Source organism: Panthera leo, chromosome D2 (genome assembly GCF_018350215.1).
Source record: "Panthera leo isolate Ple1 chromosome D2, P.leo_Ple1_pat1.1, whole genome shotgun sequence".
NCBI lineage: Eukaryota > Metazoa > Chordata > Mammalia > Carnivora > Felidae > Panthera > Panthera leo.
In genome coordinates, this window is record NC_056689.1 from 12189646 (window position 1) to 12208983 (window position 19338).

The window sequence follows — 19338 nt, forward strand, 5'->3', positions numbered from 1 at the left end:
ATCATTTCATAACCAGCCACATTATTATCACACCCATTGTATAGGCACCGGGGACATAGATGTGTAAGAGTCACTACACAGAATCAGAGCCATTCAAAGTGTGAATACTGTCAAAATTCGGCATGCCGTGAGGTTTGGTCCTGAGCGCTGCACCTCATGGCACAGAGACTGGGCCTGCCTTAGCACCTTCAAGGAGAAGAGGCCATATGTGATAAAGAAGCTGGCCTGTTTCTAGGAACAGAGCCATCTGCTTGTATAGGGCCCCGCGTCAAGTTACAAGGACAATTTGACCTTTAGCACTTCAGGTGGTGAATGTGTTTGTTAAACTACAGCAGTTACTCTTAATGGTCAGATCATTCTAGAAAACGCACATGAAAGAGCACACCTTAAGAGAGCCAGCCCGATACCCCTTGAGAGTTTTTCGAGAATGAACCCTTAAGATTTGGGAGGCGGAACTGGCCATGATCACTAGTTCAGGCCTTTAAAGCTAGATTCACTTAGAAACTGATTTTTTTTTTTTTTTTTAGTGTTTATTTTTGAGACAGAGGGAGACAGAGCATGAGTGGGGGAGGGTCAGAGAGAGAGGGAGACATAGAATCCAAAGCAGGCTCCAGGCTCTGAGCTGTCAGCACAGAGCCCGATGTGGGGCTTGAACTCACGAACCTGCAAGATCATGACCTGAGCCGAAGTTGGATGCTTAACCGACTGAGCCACCCAGGCGCCCTGAAACTAAATATTTTAAAAGAGGTGAAGACAATCTAATTACAAATCTAATACGATCCCAAATGCCCCGATGCTTTCTTTTTATAAAATCTCCCCATCCCTCAGTGACAAGCTTTAGAAAGAAAGGAAATAGAGTGATTTTTATCACAAAACCTGATGGTGGGGCAGACTGCAGGCCAGGATTGACTCCCATCAGCAGGATGAAGGGGCACAGTGGAGTTGAGAGACTGACTGGCACATTTAAATTTTTTTATTTATTTTGAGAGACAGAAAGAGCAGAGGAGGGGGAGAGAGAGAGAGAGAGAGAGAGAGAGAGAGAGAGAGAGAGAGAATCCCAGGCAGTCTCCACACAGTCAACATGGAACCCGATGCAGGGCTCGAACTCACCAACTCTGAGATCATGACCTGAACCAAACCTGAGAGTAGGACGCTTAGTGGACTGAGCCACCCAGGTGTCCCCTGACTGGCACATTTAAAGAGAGTGCTTAACCAGTTCTCAGGGCCTGGGATCAGCTAGCACTGTCCTCTGTGTTGTATTAACACCCCGAGTGCTAGATTTAACGGTACGGGAGTTTTCCTCTGTTAATTGCCTATCGTGAAAAATAAGCCCATGGACCCAATCAAAGGAGGGATGCAGGAACTCCCAGCACAACGAAGCGAGCCTTTAATCAACCTTCTTGCAAGAGTGGGTGTCTGATGGGGCAGTTACCCAAGACAATTTATCTCCTAGCCCGCAAGCCCCTCCCCTGGTTCCTCATTGGCTGAGAACTACAGAGGTTACAGCCTTAACCCTGAAATCACTATGCCCACTTAAGGCAAAAAGCAGCCTGACCGGAACAAATGTGCATTCCCTGAGGTGAGGCAGGGACTTCAGTTCTTTGGCGCAGGCTCATTGCAAAGCCTTGAAAATAAGCCCCCCAAATGGAGGTGGGGGGGCCCTTCGAAGAACCAGGAAATGAAGTGTCCAAGGGTTTGGGACTCCACTGTGGGGAGGGGTGGGTGTTCGTATTTATTTCCAATAGGTTGTAAACCTACCGTTAACTAGACAGCACAGCTTTTATTTGGTGTTTCTGGAAATGAATCATTTCCCTTGCTTCTCGCACTATGCACCACAGAGATGAACAGAATCCCAGCTTCCCAGCCACCTTTCCAGGCCTCACCCCAACACTGGCAGGCTTCCTTCTAGAATGCCACTCTGCGGTGAAGTAGCATGTTGCTTTAAGAGACAGAAGACTCAACCCGGTTGACACTTCAGATCTATGTGCCACCACAACTTCCTCTGCGGATATGTGTCTTTAAGTCAAGACACGTCTGTGTGGGATCTTAGCTCTTTGAAAATGATCCATATCTGGAGGCTGTTAGGCGAAAATTGTAATTTCGGGTTTTTTAAGATTCTTAATTGGCCATCTCTGCTAGAATTACAAAGGTGCACAGCTCGTAAAATTCATCAAGGAATTCGTCCTCTGTAGGTAGTTTTTTTTTTCCCCCAAGCTAGTGCAGTAGATAACTTATATCCACATACTTATCACTTCCTTCTTGTCCATCTAAACACATAGGCAAGATTACACAATGAATGTGTGTGCATAGGAAAATAATTATTTACCCAGTCCTAACACAAAGTTTTACGGCAAGGAGGCCTTAACAATCAGGGAGGTGTTTATTTAATTCGCTATCACAGCAGACACATAGTCAAACCAATCTGGTAGGGGCATATCATGTCCAAATATTTAAGATAAATTCTGGCTGTTTGGTTTAGAAGTCTGGGCTTTGCCAGCGGAACGCCCTGCCAAGAAATGCAGCAAGCCTAGCAAATGACCGGCTGCATCCTACACACTAGTATATCCGGAAGCTCTGTAGGCATCCTTTAAAAAGCACTAGATTTCTCTCCCACTTTCGTTCATGATTATACCAACCTCGAAATGTAATGTTTTAGTTCATCAGAGGAAACTTCAGGGCCTGGCCTGAGGATCTTGATTTTTCACATCAATTTGCATCCTGACTTTTGTGTGGCTCCTACCTGCTCCCCCGTTTCATTGAGCACCGTTAGCCTGTGGCCTCTACGCTCATGAACACACACACTTCTTAGAGAATTTGGTTGGGGGCCACTGATGCAAAGACATTAACTCACAATTGTACATTTAATTGGATGTACACTTCTGTCCCTGAGGCCCGAGTAAGCCTTTAGCCATGTTTTTATTTTGTATTTTATTATTTTTTTATTAAAAAAATTTTTTTTACATTTATTTATTTTTGAGAGACAGAGAGAGACAGAGCATGAGCAGGGGAGGGGCAGAGAGAGAGGGAGACACAGAATCTGAAGCAGGCTCCAGGCTCTGAGCTATCAGCACAGAGCCCGATGTGGGGCTCGAACCCACAAACCATGAGATCATGACCTGAGCCGAAGTTGGACGCTTAACCGACTGAGCCACCCAGGCGCCCCTGTATTTTATTTATTTTTAAAATGTTTATTTATTTTGAGAGAGCAAGAGTGCCTGAGCAGGGGAGGGGCAGATCGAGAGGGAGAGAGGGAGAATCCAAAGTAGGCTTCACGTATAGTACAGAGCCCGATGTCGGGCTCGATCTCACAACCGTGAGGTCATGACTTGAGCTGAAATCAAGAGTCAGATGCTTAACTGACTGAGCCATCCAGGTGCCCCCAGACATTTTTAATCTTGGGCAAGTTTTTTATTTCATTTAAACAGAAAGTCCAAGGGCTACTTTCTCTTAGAAGGAGGTTTGTATAGTCATTTTTGTTGTTGTTGTTTCAAATGAAATCTTTACATTTTTAGTACAAAGTCAGTAGGTTGTTACAGAAACAATGTATAAACTAGAAGAACGCTAACAGACCTGTAAGTTACACATACCCAGGGCAACCACAGAGAATGAACATCTTCATATGCCAATAAAGATGCTTTTTCTGCAACATCATTGTTTACGTGCAAAAGTCCACAAATTAATCCGGTTTACAGAGGTTTTTTTTGTTTGTTTGTTTTTGTTTTTTGAGTCATCCTTTAAAATAATCTAGGTCATGGGGCACCTGAGTGGTTTAGATGGTTAAGCGTCTGACTTCAGCTCAGGTCATGAACTTGCGATTTCATTAGTTCAAGCTCTGCATAGGGCTCTGTGCTGACACAGCTCAGAGCCTGGAGCCTCCTTCGGATTCTGTGTTCTCCCCCTCTCTCTGTTCCTCCCCCGCTTGCACTCTGCCTCTCTCTCTCTCAAAAATAAAGATTAATTTTTTTTTAAATAATCTGGGTCTTATAAATATTTAATCAACTTTCTCATCTGTGTAGTGTAGGACTAATGTGGTTTGAGAAAAATCAGGTAATCAGGGAAGTACTTAAGGGTCCCTAAAACCAATTCCTGATGGCCTCCACGCACGTCCTACGCCCCTAGTTACTAGAGGTGTGTGCGAAAAACAAGAGAAGTGAAATTATAGACATTCCAGGAATCTTATGACTTCCCTGTGGTAGTCATTTCTGACTGTGTGTTTCTTCACTTCCTATCCCGAGGTTGTTTTGAAAGCATAGCTGACTGGTGCAGCCCAGAGCCTCTGGGACCAGACTCCTGCGTGGGAATCTGGATTCCGCCACCCGCTAGTACTGTGACCTGAAGCAAGTGACTTAGCCATTCTGTGCCCCAGGCCTCTCAGCCATAAAATGGAGTTAAGAAGGGTCCTTACCTCCTAGGGCTGTGAGGACCGAATGAGTTAACATATGTAACATATGTAAACAGGTGGTAAATGCCGTGTGAGTACGTTCGCTGTTATTACTTTGCAAACTTCTGGAAATCCCACATGCCTTTTGGTTTGGATATGGCTTTTGTCATATTTAGGTGTCACAGAGGTACCCCCCCCCCCAATTTCTCTCATAGCAACAGAAAATAAGAAGAGGTTATACCTTCATTCAACATTTATCGTATTTAAAAAAAATTTTTTTTTAACATTTATTTATTTTTGAGACAGAGAGACAGAGCATGAACGGGGGAGGGGCAGAGAGAGAGGGAGACACAGAATCAGAAGCAGGCTCCAGGCTCCGAGCCATCAGCCCAGAGCCCGACGCGGGGCTCGAACTCACGGACCGCGAGATCGTGACCCGAGCTGAAGTCGGACGCTCAACCGACTGAGCCACCCAGGCGCCCCAACATTTACCGTATTTTAACTAGGTCTTTCCTTGCAAAATAAGATAGCGTTAAGACAGCAACACAGATGGAAGTGGCAGGAAGCGGGGATGTTTTCTGACTCGAATTCTACAACACAGGCAGCTTTTGTCCCCGCCAGTTATGGGGATTTAGAAGGAGTGTCCAGGCCACTATCAAGAATGGGCACCAGAGTCTCCACGGTAAGGGAGGGTCTTAGAATTAAATACTCTTGGCATTGAACCTTACCTGATGTTCGGCATAAGTATCTCTTCATCCTTGTGCTAGTCATACGGAGAATGAAAGAAATACAACTTCAGATAAGTGGGTCTTAGAATCAGTTGGTTATCTGACAATGTGATCAAGGGTGCACTCTTACAAGCTTAACTAAAACATGGGCGATACAGAGCTGCCATTCAGGTGTCCTGACTTGGTCAGAGCTAAGAAGAGCGTTCCTGCTTTCATTCAAACTTATAAAACCCTCCTTTTCCAACTAAAGTGTTTTTATTGTACACAGTTGGGGGTGTAACTTTTTAAGAACTAAGTAAGTCAAGCTGCTGTGAACATGTGTATTCAGGCTTCTGTGTGGATAAGGCCTTTGGGTAAGTACCAAGGAATGTGATTTCTGGATCACGTGGTAAACGTATGTTTAGTTTTGTAAAGAAATTTCCATACTGTCTTCCAAAATCTTTGAATGGTTCTGTATTCCCTCCAGCAAGGAAGGAGAGTTCCTGTGGCTCCCCATCCTTGCCAGCATCTGGTGTTGTCAGTGTTCTGGATTTTGGTCATTCTAACAGGGGTGCAGCGGTATCCTGTTTTAATTTGCCATACCCTGATGACATATGATGTGGAGCATCTTTTTTTTTTTTTTAAGTTCATTATTTGTTTTTGAGAAAGAGAAAGTGTGAGTGGAGGAGGGCCAGAGAGAGAGGAAAGAGAATTTCATTGTCAGTGCAGAGCCTGATGTGGGCTCGAACCCACGAACTGTGAGATCATAACCTGAGCTGAAGTTGACACTTAACCGACTGAGCCACCCGGGCACCCCGTGGAGCATTTTTTTATCTGCTTATTTGTTTCTTTTCTTTTTATTGAGGTATAATTGACATATAATATTATATTAGTTTCCAGCGTATGACATAATGATTCAATATATGTATATAGTGTGAAATGATCACCACGGTAAGTCTGGTCAACATTCACCACCACACATAGATACAAAAATTTTGTGTGTGTAGTGAGAACTTTTAAGATCAACTCTCTTAGCAGCTTTCACATATGCCACTATCGCCACCATGTTGTACATCGTATCCCTGTGACTTTTGACCCGCTTCACCCATTTTGGCCTGTCCCCCCCCCCTCCTGCCTCTGGCAACCACGTATCTGTTTCTCTGTATCTTTGGGCTTGGTTTTTTTGTTTGTTTTGTTTTCAGATTCCACATATAAGTGAGATTACACGGTATTTGTCTCTCTCTGACTTATTTCACTTAGCACAACGTCCTCAAGGCCCATCCATGTGGATCCAGCTTTGATGATCTCCCAGAAGACTCTCTGCCCCCAAGCCCTCCATCATTTTTAAGGCACTCAGCACGTAGCCCCACCGATGAGCTTCCCTCCGCCCTATTCTCCATCATTTAAAAAAAAATGTATTAAAATAATTTCTAAACATTTATTAGACACTTGATTTCCTAAAAGTATTCCAGTTTCGGTCAAGCATATTGACATGCTCTGATGGCTACTTTTTTTGTGTCCACTTGACTGGGCCAGGGGGTGCTCAGACATTTGTCAAACATTATCCTAAGTGTGTCTGTAATCGTGTTTTTGGATGACAGTAACATTTGAATTTGTAAACTGAGCAAGAAGATTGCCCTCCCCCATGTGGGTGGGCCTCACCCAGTCAGTTGAAGGCCCGAATAGAACAAAGAGTCTGAGCCTCCCCCGGGACTCCCAATGACCGATGGCCTTGGGCAGGGGCTCATCTTCTCCCGCCTTTACATTTAAACTGAAATTTCGCTCTTCTTGGGTCTTGAGCCCGCCAGCTTTCAGACTGGAATGTAACGTGATCAGCTTTCCCGGGTCTCTTGCTTGTCAACTCACACTGCAGATCTTGGGATGTGTCAGCCTCCAGAACCGCATGAGCCAATTCCTTAGAATAAATCTTTTCATGGATGTATATACACACCCTATTGGTTCCGTTTTGAAATTCCCTGGGCACGGGGTCAGAAGGGCAGGGCCACGTCTGCCTGGGTCCTCGGGGTCTGGCACGGTGTTCGCACAATAGCATTATTTGCCAAATGAATGAAACTTTCAGAAACTTTCCAGTGAATGCCCGCCTCCATTTGAAAGCTTTCTAATTAAATATTCAAATATTAACTTGGAGCAAAAGATCATCTTCATAGTTTCCATGCTTGTTAAGAGCTAAGTTGTCTTTGCCAAGAACAGATAAAACGATGTCCGTTGTATTCTTTTTTTTTTCCTGAGTGGTGTGTAAAAGGACTTTTTGTTTTCATGAATAGAAGTAAAAATAGATCCGTCAAGGACCTGAACAGAATGTTACTTCTGAGTTACCATATTGCTTCGAGACAAACATACATCATGTCCCTGGAAAGAGTGGAAATAGTTTCATTTGCTTACAGGGACAGGTGTTTGATCCGGCTGGGGGAAGGGAGGGGGGAGTGCAGGGGCAGCAAATAAAGGAGGTTAAGCAGGGTAGTGATCTGACTCGGAGTGGTGAGGCCTAAAGGGAAACCTTATCAGACGGTTGATATTTCCTAAAAGTATTCCAGTTTCGGTCAAACATATTGGCATACTGTGATGGCTAATTTTTTTCTGTCTGCTTGACTGGGCCATGGGGTGCTCAGACATTGGTTAAACATTATCCCAAGCGTGTCTGTAATCGTGCAGGGGGGTGGTGGGAGACAAGTTATGATGACAGCAATAAGCCACACAACAGCAGATGAGGCCATGGGCTGGTCTGGGCGGTAGGGACCGAGGCAAGACGGATAGAACTGGTGGTCACCAGGATGTGGTCATGAAGGAGGGCAATGCCAAGCTCGACTTCCCGGTTTCTTACTGGGGTAAATGGCTCTCTTCTCTGAGATAGGTGGTGGAGGGGGAAGAACAGATCTTGGGCATGAAATGATGTCTGCCATTTTTGATGTGTTATATTTGAGGCCCCTGGGACTTGTTCACAGACAGTTGCATATACGTATAGGAGGCAAAGGGGGGGTGGTCAGGGCTAGGAAATAGGATCATGGGGTTACCAGCACAGAGGTTGTAATCAAAGCCAGAGAGACTGGGCATAACATGAGAAGGGGCAGGGAAGGAAAACTGCAACACTGACGACCACCAACACTTAAGGAGACAGGTGAGGAAGAGGAAGCTACAAAGGAGAGGAGAAGGAAAAAAAACAGTAGAAAAGAATCAAGAGAGAATGGCATCTCAGAAGCCAAGGGAGGGAGGAAAGAAAGAAAAATTTCCCCAGCTTCTCACTTCTACCTGCAGACACGAGGCCCCCGGCACCCTCTGCGTTCTCTCCAACCAGAAATGGTTCCCCAGGAGTCCTTGGGGGCATCACACCTGTGTTTCTCTCCCATGGGATTCTTAGGCTTCTCTGGATAAGTCATTTCTCCCCTGGGCATGGTGGGCCCTTCTCCAGCCACATGGCTGTGGCTCCACAGTGGCCGGGGGTCTAAAACTGCAACTCCCCACTCTGCTATTCATGGTCTTGTTCTGCCATGGTCACCCTGAGCAGTCAGGGTGCCAAAGCTTCAGGGAAACCCGAGGCAGAGTGAGGGAGCGTGGGCTCCTCCCCTTTGAGCCACAGTTATGTTGTTTGTTGGCGGGATCTCAAAATTTGGGGTATCCACTGGGGGAAGAGTCAAGAAACATCCACTGTAGTGTGCTGAAAACCCTTGCTTCCTTTCAGTGATATGTGTCGGTACCTTAGGAGTGTTTGGGTTTTTTTAAAGTTTATTTATTTATGTTGAGATAGAGAGCAAATGGGGGAGGCACAGAGGGAGAGGGAAAGAGAGAGAGAGAATCCCAAGCGGGCTCTGCGCTATGAGTGCAGAACCAGAGGTGTGGCTCGAACTCACAGACCATGAGATCATGACCTGAGCTGAAATCAAGAGTCAGATGCTTAACCGACTGAGCCAGCCAGGCGTCCCATACTTGGTTCCTTTTCTCAGAATGTGCTCTCTCCTGGGAGGCCCCTGCAAATATGACTTTGGGGAGAAGACCTGGCCAATTCCCCCAACATTTCCAGATCCGCCTAGCAGTAGCTGTGACGAGAATTCTTTCCCAGCAGCAACTTGGATCCCAAGCAACCATTCTCTGTTGGGTCTGTGGTGCCACTTTGCCAACAGATTTGAGCCTCCCAGTGGACCCTAGAGGCTAAGCATGAGCAAAATGAGCTCTTTTCTACATAAGGCTGTGGGTTGTTATGGATAAGTGGATACTGCAGTAGTTAGAGGGTCATTCTTCACCTCTGCCAGACACTTCAAAGAGTCACAGAACCCAATGGGAAATTAAGAGTTCTAGACCAAGGGACGCGGGGTTGGTCAGAGGGTTGAGCATCTGACTCTCGATTTTGGCTCAGGTCGTAATCTCTCGGTTTGTGAGACTGAGCCCCCCGTTGGGCTCTGAGCTGACAGCATGGGGCCTGCTTGAAATTCTCTCCTCCCTCTCTCTCTGCACCTGCCCCCCTCAAAATAAATACATAAACATTAAAAAAAAAAAAAAAAGAGTTGTAGACCAAAAGAGCGGACAACTCTTTCAAGAGGCTAGGCTGTGAAGGAAAGGAGACAGATGAGATGGGGGGTAGCTATACACAACCATGAAGTTGAACTCCAAGGCCTTTTGTTTTGTTTTGTTTTCAGGTGGGAGAAATTCGAATGGAAGACAAATATCATAATTTATTTTTTGTCTTTGATTTACACTCCCTTCTGTTTTGGGGGTCCAGTTGGTCCTCCCCCTCTATTTACTGAGGCTGCACCAAACATACGACGATTTTCTGTAACTTGTACAAATCCAACAGTGACAGCCCTGATCACTTCGGCTCTTCTGTGTTTTGTTCTCTTCTGTTCCGGGAGACAGAGGGGCCGAGGCGCCATCAGGGTAAGGTGGTTGGATGCATGGTGACATTTGGAGCAGGGCCCCTGGCTGCACAGACCCTCTGAGGAGGAAGATCTTCAGCCCTGAGGCACATCGAGAGGAGAGCAAAGGAGAATGGGGCTCCAGGGTGCTTCTTGTCACCTTGCTGTCACTCTGAAGAAGGATGACACTTTACCTGGTTAGGGGTCACAGAGCCCAGTCTTTACTGGCTGTCCTGTTTCCTTGGTTTCTGTTTTTACTTTTTTTTTAACTTAAAAAAATTTTTTTAATGTTTATTTATTCTTGAGAGAGAGAGAGAGAGAGAGCATAAGCATGAGCAGGAGAGGGGCAGAGAGAGATGGGGACACAGAATCCGAAGCAGGCTCCAGGCTCCGAGCTGTCAGCACAGAACCCGGCACGGGACTCAAACTCAAGAGCCACGAGATCATGAGCCAAAGTCGGACGCTTAACCGGCTGAGCCACCCAGCTGCCCCATTAACTTTATTTATTTATTTTGAGAGAGGCAGAGACAGCATGAGTTGGGGAAGGGCAGAGAGAGAGGGAGTCCCAAGCAGGCTCTGTTCTGTTATCTTGGAGCCCGATGCCAGGCTCAAACTCACGAGATTATGAGATAATGACCTGAGCCCAAACCAAGAGTCAGACGCTTAACCGACTGAGCCACCCAGGCACCCCTGTTTTTACTTTTACATTTCATTTTATTATTTAAAAAATAAATTTTTATTTGAGAACGTTACATTTGCTTCAGGCACGCAGCCAGCTTCTTGTTCGCCTTCCCGCCTCCCGCCTTCTCCCTGCCCCTTCCCCCCTCCAGCACCAGGCCCCTGTCTCTCAGCGGGCAGCTGGCCTTTCTGCCTCACGTTCTCCTGTGGGGACAGCACTGATTTTTTTTTTTTAAGCTCTTTTTCTCCCCCACTTGGGGTACAATTTACCCAACATGAAATTCACCATATCAACCATTTTAAAATACCCAATTCAGCGGCTTTTAGCGTATTCACAAAGTTGTAGTACGCCCGTCACCACTACCTAAATTCCACAACATTTTTGTTTTGACCTTTTAAGCCCACGAGAGGGACGGGATGGGGTGAACGTCATCAAAATGAACAAGAGTTCCAGTGTCCAGAGGCATTCACGATTCGGGAAGCGAATCTCCTCACTTTGTATTTTCTATTTATAATAATGTATTTCTATTTCCTCCTCACAGGCCATGCGATCATAAAGACAGGCTTCGCTTTACTTAGTGTCTTTCATTTATTTATCCACTAGCTCCATTTCACTCCTTCAGCATATTTAGAACCTCTCCTAGCCCAGGGAGTACTGATGACCCAGAGGTGAATGCACAAGCAAGGCTCCTGTCCTGGGGGGTCTGCTGCCTCGCAGGACGACCCTGTAATCCAGGGGTTACGTTCGTGGTTTGTGCTGTGGAGGTAAATGAGGTAAATGACAGGAAGACAGCCAAGCCTGGGAGTCAGGTGCAGTTTCCCTGAGCTAATGGTGTTGCGGGTGAGGCCTGGTGCGGCGTAGGATCAGCTGGGAAGGGTGGTGTGTCCAGGTGCGAGTGCAGCTGCGGGTGGACAGGGCAGAGCAAGCGGCAAGGGGGTGAGGACTTGGGCAGGAGAAAGAACGATGGCCTCGGGGACCTAGAATCCGGCGCGGCTGAAGCATCAGGAGACGGGGGGAGAACGAAGCAAGATGGCGCCCAGTGGGAGCAGGGCCAGTCACACAGGACTTCATCTTGCAAATGAGAACCCATTGAAGAGGTGTTTGACGTGGTGATGACAGGCTCCATCTGCTATATGGAGACTGGCTGGGAGGCCCTTTCAGGGTGAGGAAGGGTGGATGTTTGGGTACGATAACGGTCAAGAAGGAGTCAGGGGAGGAGACTTAAGTGGCATTTGGGGGGTGGAATTGGTGGGAGAGGAAAGGAAGGTCTTTATGATGACATTGGCTACAGGGTGGGTGGTGACACAGGGGAACTCTGGGGAGAAACAGGTCCCCTTTGGGACAGGCTGAGCTGAGGTACCCAAAGCATCCATGTGGAAATGTCAAGTCGATTAGTTCGTGATGTCTGGCAGCTCAGAGGACAAGCCCCGGCCAGAGACAGGAAGTTAGGAGAGGCAGAACGTAACCACAAAACCATCCTTTACCTACAGACATCACAGTATCCGAAGCATTGGGTGGATTGCTTACCTTTCTTCCTACCTCAGTGATTCTCAGTTTTGTTCTGCCATTGCTGACTACACGTGCCCCGCTCTCTCCAGGAATCTCTCTCATCATGTACAGAAATTCTCCCTTGTCTATAGGCTTCTCGAGGGTAGGAAGTTGTTGCTTATCTTTGCATCCCCAGTGACCAGGATACATTTTATTTATTTTATCCTATTCTATTTTTAATGTTTATTTTGAGAGAGAGAGAGAGAGAGAGGGAGGCAGAGAGAGAGGAAGACAGAGGATCTGAAGCAGGCTCTGCTCTCACAGCAGAGAGTCCGATGCGGGGCTCAAACTCATGAACCTCAAGATCGTGACCTAAGCAGAAGTCAGCTACTTAACCAACTGAGCCACCCAGGGGCCCCTTTATTTTTTAAATGTTTTATTTATTTTTTAAAGAGAGAGTGAGCACAGGAGGGGTAGAAAGAGGGAGACAGAAGATCCCAAGCAGGCTCCACACTGTCAGTACAGAGCCCAACACGGGGCTCAAACTCACAAACCGTGAGATCACGACCTGAGCCAAGACCAAGAGTCCAACGCTTGACTGATGGAGCCACCTAGGCACCCCAGGACACATTTTAGAAACTCACAAGTTTTCTGACTGATGACTGACCAACAGATCACATCAATCACTGACTGTGTTGGAATCTCCATAAAAGCACCAAGTAGAGATAGTGGTTGACATCAATCTCTAATTTTGTAGTACCCATTATTATAGTCAAAATAATCTTTAGTTATTTATAAGACAAATACGAAATCATACGAGGGATCAAAATGAGGGCGGCCTAAAAAGCATGCCATTAAGGTATATAAATAGAGTATCACAAAAATTCAGTAGTTTAAAAGCATTGCCTTTATCAGCTGACGACGCGTCCTCCCGGAAGCCTCTGAAGGCATGCCTCAAAGGAATGGCCAGCTGTCATGGGACACAGAAGGGCACGGCTCAGCTTGGGAAGCTGTGAGAAGCTACCCTTTTTTACATTCCCAAAGGGGTTAATAACTCAACCATTTCATCTCGAGTTGCACTGTTGACTGCTTTGATCACTTCAGTTGAAGGGTGGCGTTCGTTTCTACAGGCATACTCAGCTAAGCACAGCCCCAGGAGGACAGACGACAGGCCACCCTCTGCTGTGGGCGTCCAGGTGGTGAGTTCCCCAGCTGCGGCACCCACCTGTCCGAGGCTCCAGCCGGGGCACCACGGCTATAGGCTTCTCTATAAATGTTTTCTTTTTTTTTAAGTTTTTATTTATTTATTTTGAGAGAGACTGAGACAGCGTGAGTGGGGAGGAGCAGAGAGAGGGAGGGAGAGTGGCAAGCAGGCTCCACCCCGCCAGCACAGGGCCCGACTCGGGGCTCGACCCCACGAACTGTGAGATCACGATCTGAGCCGAAATCAAGAGTCGGAAGATCAACCAACTGAGCCACCCAGGGACCCCAACACAGGCGTCTCTAGACCCCGAAGAAGCAAGACTTGCTCTCATCCATTTAAACCCAAGCGTACAGGGCTCGGAAGTGGAGTGTGAATTCGCACTTCTTGGGGCGGATGTAGTCATATACGTTTCGGTTACAATGTTTCGGAGGGAAGATTTTTTAACACTAGTAGGCCCAGAGTGTCATTACATTCTGAAGATGATTCAACAAACTGCATCTGCATGTGCAAGGGAGAAAGGAAGCAGACATTAGCTCACGGCTGGGAGGGAGAAGGCCATGGGCACAGCGAGGAAATCTGACTTGAGAAATGAGGGACTAGCTCTAAAATGAGCAACACAAAGAGCAGAGACACGGCCCCAAAGGAGAGGAAGATTGTATTGTATTTATTTTTTAATATATATTTTTAATGTTTATTTATTTTTGAGGGAGGGAAAGATAGAGCATGAGCAGGGGAGGTGCAGAGAGAGGGGGAGACACAGAATCCGAAGCAGGTGCCAGGCTCCGAGCTGTCAGCACAGAGCCCGACGCGGGGCCCGAACTCACAAACTGTGAGATCATGACCTGAGCCCAAATCTGATGCTTAACTGACTGAGCCACCCAGGCACTCCGAGAGGAAGATTTTAGAACAGGAAGGGCAGAACCAGAAAATATTATAAGGAGGATGGTCTTGGGTCAAGACTAAATGAAACATTTATTGATTTAAGAAAGAAAGAAAATCTGCTAGACCTTAGTTATTAATATTGTATTTAAAAGGATCTATTTGGGGCGCCTGGGTGGCTCAGTCGGTTAAGCAGCCGACTTCGGCTCAGGTCATGATCTCACGGTCCGTGAGTTCCAGCCTCACGTCGGGCTCTGTGCTGACAGCTCGGAGCCTGGAGCCTGTTTCAGATTCTGTGTCTCCTTCTCTCTGACCCTCCTCCATTCATGCTCTGTCTCTCTCTGTCTCAAAAATAAATAAACGTTAAAATTAAAAAAAAAAAAATAAAATAAAAGGATCTATTTTTTATACTATAAATTATAAAGGACCCACAAATAGCTAACTGTAAATCTACATGGAGGAAAGGTCTTACTGACAATTCCCAGACCGTGGAACTGTTATTAGAACAGACTGGTCACATACGGGACCTGAACGACAGGGCTATGTGATGATGGACATCTTGGGGCCACTGGACCCTCATCTCAAATATGCTGGCCTCATTCTGCTTATGTCAATTTGTAAAGTAACTGCACTCTTCCTATCTTTTATCGGGGGCTACGTATAAGGGTTCTAACATAACACCAATAATGAATACAAGGTTGGTTCTAGGCTGTTCTGAGGACGGCAGCCAAACCAGAAAGGATGTGTGTGCAGATTCTACGCTCCAGCAGAGGGCAGTCCCACACAAAAATTACTCTCCAGGAAAAACTGACGTCTGTTTCCGCAAATTTCCCATGTTACTGAGTAAATGTTATTCAGCGTCACCACAATGGGCGACTTGTCCATACGGGGTATCCTGAAATATCGGTGGGCAATCCTGGCAAACAACTGAAGCCCTAACCATTTTCAATCTTAAAAATTTTAAGGAAAGCGTGCCTCTGTGAGCCTCCTTTTCCACGAGCCTTCCTCTGGGTCTATGTGTCTCGGGCGTGTGTGGTGTTTATCGTGACTTCGCCTCCCTCTCTCTCATGCGGTGATTTTCTACGCGAGCAAATAAAATTGGTTCGTAACATAAAGCCTCGCTCCGTAACACTATCGGAAGACCATCTCCTGGAACTCAGCTGAAGTGATTTCATCCTCCCAGTAGCAAAAGGACCTCGTTATAAGCAGTTTCGTTTCTAACGCGGTCAGCTTAACCTAGATCCTTCGGAGCAGAATAATGAGAAAAACTCTTAGGTGTGATGAACTTGCGTTTTAAGTTATTTGATCAATTCATCAGAAAGCGCTTTCCTTCTTTTCCGCTCTCTCTTTTGCGGAGTCTCGGCATATTTATGCTGTTCTGTTTACTTGCTGCAAATTAACTTGAGAATTATTTTGGCTTATTAGGCAGTGGAGTTCTGGTTCTATTTCAGTTGAGAATTAATTTCTCTTTGATATGTCTGTATGGAAGAGAGAGAAAAGCTGTCGTACCTTTAATCAAAGTCTAGGGGCTGAATGAACTTGACTTAAAAAAAAACCTTTTAGTTAAATTTCTCTCTGCTAATATCATACTTCTAATAATTAAAGCTTTTCGTGAACTCAAATGCCAACTGATACAGATTTTGAGGATGTGCCAATCATGGTCGCTTCAAATTCAAACAGCACGTGTCCATCAACTCCCCTGCACAAAAAAATCCTGTCCACCCTAGCACTGCCCCCATGCAGTTATAAACAGGAATTTTAAGCCTTCGTAGCCAGTGGTGGAAATTGCTAGCAATCAGGACTTTGGACATAATGATGCCAAAAGGAGAGATAAGGGGGTGATACCCTGTGCTCACACTGTTTTCCTGGAAGTCCTGAATTTGACCGTAAAGGAACACACTCAGCCCTGCCCACACCTGAATCACCTAAATTCCGTCTTAACATTTTTTAAATAAATGTTTGTCAAATTAATGTTTTCCCTATTTTTAAATGTTTATTTACAATCTCATTTTTGACAGAGACTGAAAGAGAGGTAGCGAGCCCAAGCGGGAGAGGGGCAAAGAGAGGGAGACACAGAATCGGAAGCAGGCTCGCAGCTCTGAGCTGTCAGCCCAGAGCCTGACACGGGGCTCCAACGACCCGAGCCAAGGTTGGACACTTAACCGACTGAGCCACCCAGGTGCCCGTTAATGTTTCTGATCCAACTCACAGGTAAACTCAGCTGACATTTACAAACAACAGCCATGTTCAAGATACGATGATGAGTTCAAAGTCTGTTTTGAGATTGAAATTTTGAGTTTGGCATAGGTGGATCTTGAGAAACTTAACAGAAGACCATGGGGGAGGGGGAGGGGAAAAAAAGTTACAGAGAGGGAGGGAGGCAAACCGTAAGAGACTCTTGGATACTGAGAACAAACTGAGGGTTGATGGGGGGTGGGGGAGAGGGGAAAGTGGGTGATGGGCATTGAGGAGGGCACTGTTGGGATGAGCACTGGGTGTTGTATGGAAACCAATTTGCCAATAAATTATATTTAAAAAAAAAAAAGAAATTTTGAGTTTGAAATCGGAAACATGTCCAAAAGTAGTGCCAACAGGGACCATTCCCAAGCCAGCTTACGAAAAACTTTTAATTCAGAAATTTGGGAAATACAAAACTGACAGTTCTAAAGAACCTAATCACCATGTGTAACAAGCGTTTTCATGGGAAAAATTTTCACCATTCTCCAGATTTAACATCTGGGATGTTAGCAGCTTAAATTTTTTTAAATGTTTGTTTATTTTTGAGAGAGTGAGAGAAAGAGAGAGAACCGGGGGGGAGGGGCAGAGGCGGGGGTGGACAGAGGATCCAAAGCAGGCTCCGTGCTGACAGCAGTGAGCCCGACGTGGGGCTCGAACTCATGAATCGCGAGATCCTGACCTGAGCCAACAGATGCTCAACCGACTGAGCCACCCAGGCGCCCCAAACTTAAATTTTTTTGTGAAATTTGCAGCTGTGACCCTACTGAATGGAAATTTAGAAGGCCACGTCCCCCAGCTACTGCTCCAAGCCACCGAGGGTGGTATGTGATGTGCCATGGGTTTCAATAGAGCAGAGTATCCACTGAGCTGGGAATTGGGGGGGGGGGGGGGGGGGGCGACGGGGAAGACCAGGGAAGATGGCACAGCAGGGGAGGGAGGGCGCCGTGGTGGGGGTGTTCTTATTCCAATCCTCTCCTCCACCAGGCTGCCCTTTCTTCTGGCGCTGTCCCTCTCTCTTGTGTCACTGGGGGTGGAGGGAGTCTCTGGGAATAAGGGAACCTTCCCATCCTCCCACCATGGGAATGATGGCTGGGGTTGAGGGTGGAGGACCACCTGCTCTTTTCTGTCTCCATTTGGAGACGGTGGAGACCTAGAGGGGGGAGGGGGGAGGGGGAGATGGCAGGAGGGAAAGGGCTTTTTCCTCCCATCTTTCCAGCAGCAAACCCTTCTATCAACCACACTTCACCTCCCCCTAAAACCATCTAAGAACATCAGATATTCTTTGGAACCAATTTTTCATTCGGTCTGAAATCTTTTAAAAGTTGGATTTTAATGCCGATCTCCTGCCCCAGCGTCAGCGTGAAAGATTCCCCATTCTTGGCTAACCCTCTGTGTAGTGTTTGTTCGTGACTCTGTATCCAGCTGGGACAGTAGGTACTGGAAGTGGTTACATTCCAACGTTGGGCCTGGTGAGTTTTATTTGTTTCTTAACGAAGCTTGATCTCATGGGTGAAAACACTCAGCCTTACACAAAAGATGAAAAAGTACATATTAAGTTAATTTTTAAAAAGTCTTGGGTAACAAAGGGCATTCTGTGTACTCTCTTTGTGAAACACTTTCCTAAGGTCCTTATTCTCCCTCCTGATTCCTGACTCTTTCCTCCCCAAACCACTATTTTTTATTTCTTGCAAAAATACTTGAGCAGATGACATTTTTGACAGTGCACGGATGACAAAAGTATTTGAATAAAAAAATGGCACATGTGGTCTGAAGGCATGGCCCCATACTACCAATATCCTGCTACTTCACCTAAGTACAGTAAAACCTTGGATTGTGAGTAACTCGTTCTGCTAGTGTCCTGCAAGACGAGCAAACGCTTCTAATAAATTCTAACTTGATAAACGAGCGATGTCTTGCCATATGAGTCGTACGTGACGCTGAATGTCACATGGTCACAACTGAGCCAAGGGTTCTTGAAATTCGCTTTGACAGACAAGTGCTTTGGATTACAAGCATGCTTCCGGCACGAATGATACTCGCAAACCAAGGTTTTAATGTCCCTTATGTTTTCTTCTAAGCTGTGGGCGTCCCGTCCAGCATGAAGGATCCTATGGACGATGATCAACTGGGGCCATCAACAATCTTAGTTCTTATTTCAATCTTCCACAGTATTTAAGGGAGAGGATAATTTTATTTTCATCATGGCATGAGTCCATTCTGATTGTAGTCTTTGGCCCTGGTCCCTATGTGAGTCTACAAAGTATTTTTCCCAATTCCAGATTCAAATGTTAAATTAAAACAGATGTGCAAAACTAAACAAACAAAAATCCACCACCAAGACACAACCTACCCCTCCAAAAAAAAAAAAGCCACCAGCTTTGGGGAAAACCAATGTCCACTGTCATGTGTCCTCATCCTAAACCCTTAAGAAAGAACAGATCCACATTCCTCCTTAACCTGTGGCTGTTTCAATGTCCAAAGAGGCCAGCGGGAAGCAGAGAGGTCTAGAAGTTCCTGGGGTGCTCTCCACGCCCCCTCTTGGGCCACTCCTCATCCACCCACCTGTGCAGGACCTTCTCCACGTCGGCCCTGTGGTAGAGCCTGCAGAGCTCCATCAGCTGGCCCACCGGCCTCTGACTGTTCCGGAGCAAGAACTCCAAGGTGGGGCTCTGAGGCCTCTGCTCCAGGAAACACAGTTCGTCATAGGGCATGCCCCATTTGCTTGCAAAATTCCTCCAGTTTTTTACTGTCGGGTGATACGGATCCAGCTTTATCCTGATGACGTCTAGTAAGTCCTGATCATTGAGTAAGTCACTTATGGTGGGGGCCCGGAGCGAGCAGGCGGAACAAGTGCAGTCCTCCTTGCAGGACTCGCCTCTGCTTATATCTGCAGAAAC

At 46.3% G+C, this 19338-nt stretch overlaps 1 protein-coding gene across 7 annotated transcripts in view; it reads right to left on the reverse strand.

Moving 5' to 3' along the window:
- EDARADD (EDAR associated death domain) overlaps window positions 1–19338 on the reverse strand; it is a 115222-nt gene that overhangs the window by 4204 nt on the left and 91680 nt on the right. For 5 of the 7 annotated variants that reach the window (XM_042908348.1, XM_042908347.1, XM_042908342.1 and 2 more), the window contains one exon: window positions 17343–19328. In XM_042908348.1, the coding sequence (XP_042764282.1) occupies window positions 18946–19328 (383 nt within the window). In that variant the 3' untranslated portion in view covers window positions 17343–18945. Of the gene's footprint in view, window positions 1–17342; window positions 19329–19338 lie in introns of those variants that run through there. The other 2 variants (XM_042908343.1, XM_042908344.1) reach the window with 2 other exon arrangements.